At 36.9% G+C, this 12,503-nt stretch overlaps 1 protein-coding gene and 1 long non-coding RNA gene across 3 annotated transcripts in view; one reads left to right on the top strand and one right to left on the bottom strand.

Moving 5' to 3' along the window:
• Positions 1-7,608, bottom strand: part of mapk1 (mitogen-activated protein kinase 1) — a 60,257-nt gene extending 52,649 nt beyond the window's left edge. The window contains exon 1 of one of the 2 annotated variants that reach the window (XM_073861113.1): positions 7,245-7,608. In XM_073861113.1, coding sequence (XP_073717214.1) covers positions 7,245-7,375 — 131 coding nt within the window. In that variant the 5' untranslated portion in view covers positions 7,376-7,608. The remainder of the gene's footprint in view (positions 1-7,244) is intronic. The other variant, XM_073861112.1, reaches the window with a different exon arrangement.
• Positions 7,609-11,519: 3,911 nt separating this feature from the next.
• LOC141358978 (uncharacterized) lies at positions 11,520-11,933 on the top strand. The gene is made up of 2 exons (XR_012365573.1): positions 11,520-11,693; positions 11,781-11,933. It is a non-coding gene; the product is annotated as an uncharacterized lncRNA (long non-coding RNA).
• The last annotated feature ends 570 nt before the right edge of the window (positions 11,934-12,503 follow it).

The raw sequence follows: 12,503 nt of genomic DNA, 5'->3' as shown, positions 1-12,503 counted from the left end.
TATTAGAATTTTTTAGCATTACTAAAACCAGAATTAATGTTGAAATTATAAATGACCTCATGTGTGTTTTTATTTTTGCCGCAATTTAAAGGGTACTTATTATGCCCATTTTTACAAGATGTAATATAAGTCTCAGGTGTGCCCAAAATGCATCTGTGAAGTTTTAGTTCAAAATAACCCCCAGATCATTTATTATAGCCAGAGGCGTCATGCCCATTGAAACTGAGGCGGCGCGTGCCCCCTCGGTTTTTTGAGCCAAATGGATTTTGCATGCAACATCAAAATCAAAGAAGCGTCCATTAATCTGTTACTTTCTTTTAATCTGTTTAATATGCACAGTTGTATCAATTTTGTGCTGCATCCTTGTCACTTTTCAGAGATTTTTACCGTTTTGATAGTGTTTTGATCATGTTACATTGCTTTATTCTGGCGGTAGGCGTTTCAGTCGTCAGCGTCTGAGCGCGCTCATGACCTTTGCTGTTGCTGCTGCATTTTGCTATCTGAGGAATTAAATCGTTTAAGAAATGCTAACAACATTTTCAAACCCCAGTACAGTAATGTGCAGTTAACCTCTTCTGTGCAGAAAATGTATAGTTTAAAATGTGACCGTCTCGACGTTATATTAGTAGAGATTTCTAGATTCATCTTCTTGGTACAACGCCAAAGTTCGTCAGAGTTCACGGGGGCGCGGAATCACTCATGCTCACATATGAGGTCAAATTTAAAGAAAAAATTCGTTCCTCTAATAATTTTATCTAAACATATTTTTTAAAATCATTATTGGACATTAAAATCAATCACGTGGCTATAGCTTATTTCATTTTCATTGTTTATATACTTTATGGATTTAAAATTACATGAATTTCATAGGATAATACAGTTGTTGTGCAAAATGCATTAATGACACAATTAAACAAGTCATTAAACAAAACATAATTAAACAAAACATAAATAAACAAAACGTAAATAAACAAAACAAACAAAACAAAACGTAAATAAACAAAACGTAAAAAACAAAACGTAAAGAAACAAAACGTAAATAAACAAAACGTAAATAAACAAAACGTAAATAAACAAAACGTAAATAAACAAAACGTAAATAAACAAAACGTAAATAAACAAAACGTAAATAAACAAAACGTAAATAAACAAAACGTAAATAAACAAAACGTACATAAACAAAACGTACATAAACAAAACGTACATAAACAAAACATGCCGTTTCAGATGTAAATATGATGCCAATATGATATTATTCCGATTGAATAGTATTTGATATAAAAGTTAGTCAACACTTTTATTTTGGAGGTTTTTGCATGAAGGCAGGGGCGCTCAGATTGTTAGAAATGTAGGTGTCATTGAAAAGACTGAAAGCTCTATAATATATTTCGTTTGATGTCTGTGTTTGCACAAATGTCTGTGAGCTGTGCACACTGTGCCCCCTTGAAAAAAATTGGTGCATGACGCCCCCTGATTATAGCATATCCAAAATGGCCCTATTTGAGTAAGTGTTAAACAAAAGATTCAAGTAACATAACATTCAGATAGACACGTTAAAAAGTTAATGCCAAATTTAAGAGACTGTTGTTTCAGAGAATTGGTTGTTTTTGAAGCATATGTTGTGTAATTTCAATGCAGCTGAATGAAATTGTAGTATTAAAAGTGTAAATTTTACAAAAGAATGTACATTTCTAATGGACGTTGTTAAATATTAATGGATTTTAATGTAAACGGTGGTTTACATTACAACGGTGGTATAAATAGTTTTAATTTACAGGATGCAGCAGAAAGTTGTTCTGGAACTGACAATGTTATTGTGATTGATTGTGTAATGTGTTGTGCCACTTCAATGCAATCAAATTAAATGGCTAGACGCAATTCTAGTTGCCAGTCATTAAAAAAAATAATTAAATTGCATGCACTCATATTGCATTCATAACTGTGAAAATCATTGTGATTGGAAAGAAAACAGCGGATGGCGGGTGAGAACTGGAATAGGGGGTACATGAGGCTGGTTTCAAATATTATGGGAGTCCAATACTCCAAAAAAGGTTGAGAAACACTGTGCTAGCCTAGCATATAGCATTAAAGGGGCCATGGCACAAGACTTTTTTAAGATGTCAAATAAATCTTTGGTGTCCCCAGAGCACATATTTGAAGTTTAGCTCAAAATACCATATAAATAATTTATTATAATATTTTAAAATTGCCACTTTGTAGGTGTGTGCAAAAATGTGCCGTTTTGGGTGTGTCCTTTAAAATGCAAATCAGCGGTTTGCTGCAATTGAAACTCAATTGTGCTGTAAATTATTTTCTCTCCCTCTTTTTCTCTGCACTAAATGGCAGTGCTGTGATTGGGGGGTGGTATTATTATAATAAGAGCTCCCTATGACATCATAAGGAGAGCCAAATTTCAATGACCTGTTCTTTCATGTGCTTGTAGAGAATGGTTTACCCAAACTAAGTTACTGGGTTGATCTTTTTCACATTTTCTAGGTTGATAGAAGCACTGGGGACCCAATCATAGCACTTAAACATGGAAAAAGTGAGATTTTTATGCCATGGCCCCTTTAACTAGCATATATCGCTAAAGGGCTCGTTATAGTCGTGCGTAGGTCCTACGGCGTAGGTTCCGCGTCGGTTTTCATTTATACTTTTGCATTGTCATCCGTGTCGACGTGCAAACACGCGCGCAGGCCGCTGGTAGGCAGTAACCAGGCGTGTAACCACAGTAGCAGCACGAACGCCAAAGAAGAAGTTGCTTTGCAAGTTAAGCCACAAACGAAGAAGAAACAGCAACTTGTTGTGTATGATTTGAGAAGACCAGCAATGATGGATGTAAATAAACAGCGACTTTTGTTGCAGTTTGAGTTAAATCACTCCTTAACTTGCCCATTCTTTGTTTTCACCGTCGCAAACGGAAATACCTATGACGCAGTTTTTTTTACCTGACGGGAGGGGTTCTGGTGGACCAATCACAGCGCTTGCGGTCCGCGTAGAACTGACGCGCTGTTAAAAATTTTACGAGGTGCGCGTCAGGCTACGCAGAGCTACGCACAGGCTATGGATAGCCTAAGCCGTAGCTACGGCGTAGAACCTACGCACGACTATACATCGCCCTTTACTCAGCAGTCACAATTTTGTTTTTAGCATTGTAACAACATTGTTATTAATGTAATGTGTAATTTAATGTTGACTAACGTCACAGTCGGTGTTATGTTAAGATTGGCCTGTTTTCCAGCGGTCTTTTGCATGCACAAGGTTTACGTTAAAAAATTGTGTTTGAGGCTCACGATATGTCATTACCATGTACAGAACTCTTATTATTCGTCTATTCCTTATGGCACCTTTAAACATAAACTGAATGTCCTTTTCCCAGTCCCAGTCCCCATTCAATTTAATTATACAGAAACGAGCAACTAGGATGTCTCACAAAAAACAATCGGTTTCACAGACATGAATACAGGTTTGAAAGAACAGGAGTGATTAGAGTTGTTATTAATAGGTGAACTATGCCTACATTAATTTATACATAAAACACTGAAAGCACAATGTAGATCTCAGTATCACAGCCTAATTACACTTGCTGTCTAAATCCCAGAGGACGTCACCTCCTGTAATTACACCCTGTTGTACAATGGACAAAATTGCTGTTGTACATAAAGAGTTACGGGAATTAACGCTTCACTGAGACAGAACAACAAAATGGACTACGGGCTAACGCTTCGATTTCTCTAGTCTTAAATCCACTTAGCCACCCCTCCCCTGTGCCCTGCCTCTCTTCATTCACTCGCTTTCGGATTTTAAACTGAAACCCAGGCTGTTCACTACGTAACACAGCTAAATTCAACATTCTCCACTTATTACATCACAGGGTGCCTCGAGCGCTGTACCGGTGAATGCTATTGGAAAAAAGTGACCTGTGGTTACTGGAAAAGTTTGGAGGTTAGAGATGCAAGTGAGTAGAGAAAACGGATCCTAGATCAGTGTTTTGATGGCATATTTGACATCAGTTTCAGCTTTTACGTTAAAGGTTTGGCAAGGCTAGATGACCAAAGTAATAAATAGAGCATTGTATTCCAGGATTCGAGGAAATAAAATTATTTTAAATGACTCGTGTTACTTTACATAACAACCACCAACGGTTGCGGCATATCTTGATTTGCATAATGTGCAACAGTGGGTCAAAATTGGTTTCAGTATAGTGAAAGAGGTGCAATGCAGAATGCAAAATCTATTAGAAAGTCTAAGGGGGCGTGCACACCAATGCTTTCACGCCCACGGCCGGCGCATGTTTTTAATTGTTTCCAATGGAAGCTCGGCGGTATATTAAAGTTTATTTAATACCTAATAACATTAAAATTCTTGAGGAAAAGTACGTTAATGTACTTAAATATTAAATGTAAAACAAAAACATATTATTTATGAAATGTAATGGAGTAAAAATTATGATAATATGCTTTGGAATGTGTTTTCCAAAGAAAAACACGGATAAAATACAAATACTTAAAAAAATACTTTTAAGTAGAAAGTAAAACCTCTGCTTGATAGTGACCCTAGCAACTTATCAACCCACTTGTGGTCCGTGGACGCTGGCATGAACGATCAATTTACTTCTCCTTTCAGTGTTTTTTGGCAGTCTGTAAAACGATAGCTCTGAATTTTTGTTAATCTGTTAGTACAGTCTATCGCACAACATCTTTTCCCATTTCGACACGTTTTCACCATGTTTTCGCCGATGTCACGTTGTACTCAAATGCTGCCGCTCTGTCTTGTGCCACTCAGTGGGCGTATCCGCAGTCCCTCTCGCCGGCGGTGACATGATATGCATACCCTCTATTGACATTTCCTGGAATAGCGTTTGTAATGCTACTTCTTCTGTGGCACAAAGGGAGTTTCTGCACGAGAGCGCCCCCTGGCTTTGGGATGTGCTGGGATTTCACCGTAATTCATTAAAATTCATTCATTGAGAAAACGCACATTTGCACGATTAATCATGACACCCTAGTTTTGAAATTCCAAGACAATAAACATTCGATCAAACTTACTAAACATTTTGTACGGTAAAACCCCTTTTTTTTACTTTAAGCTAAAAGTCACATGCATGCTGGTCCTCCTGATTTTTCCTCCAATAAGATAAGGTAATGTGCTCTTTTGATTGGTAAAGTATTAAACCACATCCTTCCTTCAGCTCAAATTCCTTTCACTTAAAGCGAAAATCAACAAAGCTCTCGTCTGTTTAAACTAGCGCTGCATAAAGGCTTTGGTACTGTTACAGCATGTTCAGCACGACGTGTTACAGGCCTAAACCTCCATATGACTGTAAACCCGGGGTGGCTTGTTCTACTCTGTAGCTTTTGGAGTGGGTGTGAACCATTCATTCATCCGTGCGAGAAGAGCAAAACCAGGCCTGCCAACAATGAGCTCATTCGTTTAGCCAGCGGACTTCTCTCACCAGAACAGATGGGCGATCAGACTGCAATTTCGAGCCAGGAGTCTCTCAACTGTGCACACAGACCTAGCTTGAAACTGACCCACAACAATTCTTCTCTGGTATACAATTTCTACACTTTTGTGTATGCATTTTTGTAATTGATTGATTGACAAACAGCACAATAGCAATCGAGGAACATCAAACATGGTTTTAAGAGAATCTTAGTGTCTGGCAAAGCTGTATACATTTGTATTTGTATTTATGCTTGTTAACCAGGAATGATCGCAAATGTGCGCATCGCGATACGCATATGGAACTAATTTTAATAATTCTAAAAAAGTCAAAGTTTTAGGTCGAATTGGATAATATAGTATCTGGTATGGGCATGCATGTGGTTGGGATATGCATGATAGTGATGATATTTATTTTATTTGTTAAAATGTCTGATTTGTTTAATGCAACAGTAAAACATGGCTGTTCATTTTTAGAAGTTTTTGTAATGCTTTCTTTTTTTTCTGAAATATGAAACATATGTTGGTTTTACAGATTTCTATACATATATTTTAAGAACAAGAAATACTGTAATGCAGCATTATTTAGCATGCTATTGCATCTCACATTTGTGTAACATCAAGATCAACTCTGAGTATTTCAAGGGCACACGTAGCGAAAAGCATCGGAAGGCATCTTGTTTCTCCCAGCTTTTCTTAACCACTGGGAACTAATCTGCACTAATGTCTGCTTGGAGAGCCCAGACACCTTGACATCTCTGAAAAAGCACTGCGCAAATTTTACATCAACATACTCCTACACCTCTATTAAGTTGTTTTGATCCAGGCTTAAATACTAAACTGCCTGATATCTTTGTGTTTACACACTGGAGCTGCTTCGAGATGCACCAAATTCTTATAATATTGGGCAATTTTCAAGTGCCTGCAAACAGCGCAGTGCAGACTCAATACAAGAATCTCATTTGTATACTGAACTGAATAAAAATGCCATTATACACTAAAATGACACTTAAGCAAACTTGTAAAACACAAAATTTTACATGTTTGCATTTGCCAGACGCTTTTATTCAAAGCGACTGTACTGATATGAAAATGTATGCACTTTAAACATACAAGGCAAAGGTTCCTAAAAGAAACATTTATTATTTAGTGTATTATTTTATCATCCACATAATCTTTCTTTTGCATTATGGAAACACAACCCAACATAGCTTGAAGGAACCTTTTTTTGAGTGCGTATGGGATTCGAACCCACAACCTTTGCACTGTTAATGCAATGGTCTACCAGCTGAGCTACAGAAAGAAAAAACAAAATTCGCAATACAAACCGGTTACATAATGCATTTTCAATAGTAACTGATCACGATCAAAAAGCAATTCTCAAAAGTCGTACTCTCCTTAAACTTGGCAATGCCCAACTTACTGTCACTGTCTATTTAAAGCCGATGGGAAAATACTCGAGAAGTTGACTACAAAAATCGGTTTAATACGTGCATGCACTTCATTTACACTACATTTACGCATTAACCTGACGCTTTTATCCAAACTGACGTAACTTACATACGTTGTTAATACTGTGCGTTCCCTGGGAATCGAACCCCCGACCTTCGCAATGCTCTGGCAACCGAGCCACAGGTTTGTCAAAGAAAAAAAATCCAGACGTCAAAGATGAAATAAAAGAATGCAGTGGTACACTGCGCAGTGATTTAATGAACATAAACAACAGGCAGAAAATACAATAAAAAACAATACAAAAGGCAACAATGCGGAAGCACGTTATAAGTATAAATGCGTCTTACCAAACCATGCCGTAAGCGCCCTCTCCGATGTACGAGAGGTTGCTGTAACGCGGGCCGACGTCAAAAGCTTGACCGCGGACCAGCTCGGCACCGGATCCGGGGTTCGGGGCAGATACCGCCGCTGTCGCCATTGCTGAGAAAACGGACTGCCTTTTCGCGCACAACAAACGCGGTTTTGTATCCAAAGAGCAGGGGTTGACTACAACGTTGAACGCGAACAGACGTCTCGTGGTCGGTGCGAAACAAAAAGAGCGGCTGAAATCTTGACGCTTGGCATATATATAGTGATAGTAGCGTGCGCGTGCTGAGACGGACTGCGGGCGGCGGAGCGCGAGAGCGTTGCCGCAGGAAATAACGGAGGAGGTCACGTGGCCGGGAGCGGAGAGTGGTTGCTATGGCGATTGAAGTTACGCCTCGAGGGGTTTAAGATGCTTCACTTAAACCTGTTGAAAAAGCGATATTGTGTTAGTTCAGAGTAATTCAATTGAAATACATTTTTTGTTTGTACTTTTTACAATTTTGCCTTATTGCAAGGCAGCTTTACAAACATATATCCTAACTTACATGAAAAAAAAAATAAGTTACTTCAGTATCTACTAGTAAATTGTAGTATATACTGTTAGTATAGGGTACAGTATTATGTAGTGGTCTTCAAATATGGTGCCCGCACAGAGTTTGTGAGTTGCCCACTAAAGCCTCCATTTTTAATATTTATTAATTAGATATTTTTTATATATTAGTTTGTTTTTTTATGTATATTACCATTTTAAACATACATTGATAAAACATATAAACAAGTAAAATAAAATAAAATCAAGTAAAACAAATAAAGAGTAGCCTGCCAGATTGTTTTATCCATTGTGCCCTAGCACACAAAAAAGTTGGAGACCCTAATGTTGAATTGATAAACAGTTGTAAATACTGTAGGCTACATGAATATAAACATTTACAGTAATATTTACTATAATCTTTACGAAAACACTATAGAAGCAGGAAGAATTTTACTAGTTTACTATTCTGAATACTAATGTATACAGTAAGGAAAAACAACACTAAAAACACAGTAGAAATGGGGGGGGGGATCCTTAAAAACAGGACGTTTATGAATTATATAAAGTATAAAAATATTTCATAAGGTACATCCTCATGTAAAATTACAGGAAAAATTTTTACAGTTATTTTACGGTATTTTTCAGGTACCCCAGCTGCCACATTTTTACTGTGCACTGTAAAAAAATCTGTAAAAAAACACTAAAAATCTGCCAGCTGGGGTAAAATACTGTAAAATAACGGGCACAAAAAATTACAGAAATTTTCCGTGATACAAAAATACAGGTTTTTCCTGTAATTTTACATTAACACTGTAAAAAATCCGCAAAAAAAGTAAAATTCCGGCAGCTGGGATACCAGAAAAATACCGTAATATAATGGGCACAAAAAATAACAGATATTTTCCATGATACAAAAATACAGTTTTTTTCTGTAATTTTACATTAACACTGTAAAAAAAATCTGTAAAAAAACACATTAAAAATCTGGCAGCGGGGTACCGGAAAAATACCGTAAAATAACGGGCACAAAAAATTACAGAAATTTTCTGTGATACAAAAATACAGTTTTTCTGTAATTTTACATTAACACTGTAAAAAAATCTGTAAAAAAAACGGTAAAGCACTTTAAGTGCACGATAAGTGCACTTAAGTTAGAAATTGTTACATAAAGCTTTGATTCATGCTGAAACATGTAATGGGGTACAAATGTAATGACATAAGGACAACTGTTGTCCATAAAGATTGATTTTGAGTAAAATTTAGCTGACATAATGTGATAGACTATGAAAGGATTTAATACATCACCCACTTAAAGTAATAAAATACTGGATGTAATAAAATATAGTATATAATAATATAGTTCCTCTTGTGTTTTTATTTTTGTCTAGTACATTTGTGACACTGTAAGCCCTATGTTGTTTGTACTTAAACGATCAAGTAATCATGACTAAACATTACTTAAAATTTTCCATAACTTAACAATCTTAGTTCGCTTAACTTACAAAATCCATAAACTGCAAGGGCTTCTGGGTACATTTTAAGTGAACTTAATGGGGAGACCCGCTACTCAATTGAGGGAATGGGTTTACTCGTTCAACTTATTACAACCACTAATATAGAGATAATGAGAGACATCAGATACCGAATGTGAAGTGAAATACAATTTATTCACATTATGTCTGATTATAGCCAAATGTTTGTTTCAAATCATGAAAAAGAGGCACGTGAATGGTTTTTAATACTGCATAAAAAGCCCACAAGAAAATATACTGACATGTGCAGCTATTATGTTTTAACAGACAGATGCTGACATCGAACATTACAACATGCAAGAACATTGGTCAAGATACAAGTTTCACCATAGTACACTCAATGTGAAATCTATATTATTTTATTCAGTAGAAAACTTTACGAAATGTTACTTGTACACAACATCAGCAGTAGAGGTAAATGATATGCAACATTAGATAATTAAAATAAGATAAGGCACTTTATCATGTACTGTGGGAGCGTGTTACACATCAGCCATCTGTTCCCATGATATTTATGTTCACTCTTTAGTAGTAATACAAACAGCAACAATTACAAAATGTCCTGTGAAAATACTGCAGACAAAAACTACTCTACAAAAATGCATACCAGCATAAAATCTAATGACTTCATCAGCTTTACTCTCTGCTTCAAACACACATAATTCAGTGCTGCACTTTTCAAAGTTATAATACAAAGTACAAAAATGCATTTAATATTTAAGTCAACACTGACACATACATGTTAAAAAAAGTGCCAAGTTATTTTTGGCACAACTGTGGACATAAGTTAAAGTAAGGCATTTAACACATTATTGGTGATCATTTCCAATGTCACAAAGGTCAACATGTCACATTTCCTAATAAGCCAGTATGTGATGGCATGCATAGATTTAAGAGATGAAAACATATGGGGAAAAAAATCAACACTATATTGTAGAGAATGTACATTTTCATCCTATATTAAATTTGGTTTGGCACAATTGCTACACCCAAAAAAGCTGGGTTATTTTTAACTCAGCGTTGAGTCAAAAATGGACAAAGCCCACCTGTTGGGTTGTAATTAAACCTAAAATGCTGGGTTGTTTTAACCCATTGTTGGTTCAAACATTAAAAGTTTTGGGGTTATTTTAACCCAACGGCTGGGTTCATCCCTTGTTGGCCCAACGCTGGGTCATAAATAACCCAAAAAAAGAGTTTGAGCAAACATAATATTTAGCATTTTTATAATTAATTATGTTTTTTTTTAATTAAATCACTCTTAATTCTGCTGGATTATTTTTAACCCCAGTGCTGGGGTTATTCAATAAACCTATGCTGGGTTGTTTCAACTCAAGGTTGGGTGAAAAACATCCCATAATAGGTTTATTTATAACCCAACATGTGTTTTTCACCCAGCATTGGGTCAAAAAGGGACAAACCCAGACAGAAAGTGTTTATATTTGAACCAACGATATTATAAAACAACCCAACATAGGTCAAATTACAACCCAATGGGTTGGGTTCATCCCTTTTGCCCTAATGTTTAAAGTCCTGTTAAAGGGATATTCCACTTTTTTTTATATGCTCATTTTCCAGAGTTAAACATTTGATTTTTACCGTTTTGGAAACCATTCAGCCGATCCCCGGGTCTGGTGCTACCACTTTTAGCATAGCTTAGCACAATCCACTGAATCTTAAGACTATTAGCATCGCGCTAAAAAACAACCAAAGAGTTTGGACATTTTTCCCATCCAAAACTTGACTCCTCTGTAGCTACATCGTGCACCAACTAAGACCGACCGGAAAGTAAAAGTTGCGATTTTCTAGGTAGATATGACTAGGAACCACACCCCCACTCTGCCGCAACAATCAAGGACCCCGCCGCTGCAACATGGCTGCAGGGGGCGCAATGACACCACGCAGCAGCCGAAAATAGTCCCCTTAGTAATTTTAAATGCAGGGGACTATTTTCGGGCAGTGCGCAATATCACTACTCCTGCAACAGCCATGCCACAGCAGCAAAGTCCCTGATCACCACGCCAGAATGACAGTGTAGTTCCCAGCCATAACTGCCTAAAAAAATAAATAAATATCGCAACTTATAATTTTCCGTCGGTCTTAGTACACAATGCAACTACAGAAGAGTCAAGCCTCAAATAGAAAAAAATATCGAAACTCTTTGGCTAATTTTTAGCGCGATGCCAAATGGCCAATCAGATTCAATGGATTATGCTAAGCCATGCCAAAAGTGCCGTAGATCAGCTGAATGGACTCCAAAACGGCAGAAATCAAATGTTTAAATTTAGGAGAGCTGGAAAATTTGCATATTTTTTTAAAAAGTGAAATGTCCCTTTAAATGGAAGACGACTTTACTTCTGTGTTGTGACGCATTCCAAGTGAAGTGAAATATACGAGGAAAATAGTGGGAGTGGCTTGTGTTCCCCACTGTGCTTTGATTGGATAAAGAAAAGTAGGCATTTGATTCAGAAATGAAACTTGCAGCAGACTGCCAATTGGAGGGGGCGGAGTTAAAGAATAGTCCCACCCAACCAGTCCAGCTGACATCATGAGAGAATGATCACCACAAGAGGGATTTTGACTGAAGTTTGCACATGAATGATAATAAACACTGCAATATATTAAAATATAAGAAGAGTCAGTTTTGATTTCATGGGGTCTTTAAAGTAACCCAGCACTTTTCTTTTCCAGTGTAACAATTCAATTGAAGTGAATTTCATAATATCATAAATCCTCTTTTACTAACAGATTTTCAATGTGATCTCAGACTTTCTCTACTGTACAACATGAAAAACTTTAAATAGGCACATAAAGGGTTGAAGCAATTACTCAGAATGGACAAACTAAGCCAACAAACCCATTTATTAACCAAATCGACATATCATGGTCCTGTCTTCACCGTCCTCATGCAGTATCCAGTAGGTTAGCTCTATTCTGGGCCCTGTGCAACTATATCAGCTACTTGTCACAAGGCTTTCAAAATATTAATCGGCTGTAACACGAGAAGTCTTGCGGCATGCAGGACGTGTGGTTCGCTGGGCAGAATATCTAGCTAAGATAATATAACACCCCACTACGCACAAGCCAGTATTAACACTGATAACAAAAAAGGCACTGTGGTAAAAACTAAAGCACGTTTATGAATAAATAGTCGGTTGAGGTTTACCGAATGGGAGCAC

This window comes from Misgurnus anguillicaudatus, chromosome 22 (assembly GCF_027580225.2).
Source record: "Misgurnus anguillicaudatus chromosome 22, ASM2758022v2, whole genome shotgun sequence".
Lineage (NCBI taxonomy): Eukaryota > Metazoa > Chordata > Actinopteri > Cypriniformes > Cobitidae > Misgurnus > Misgurnus anguillicaudatus.
This window is presented reverse-complemented; position numbering and strand designations above follow the sequence as displayed.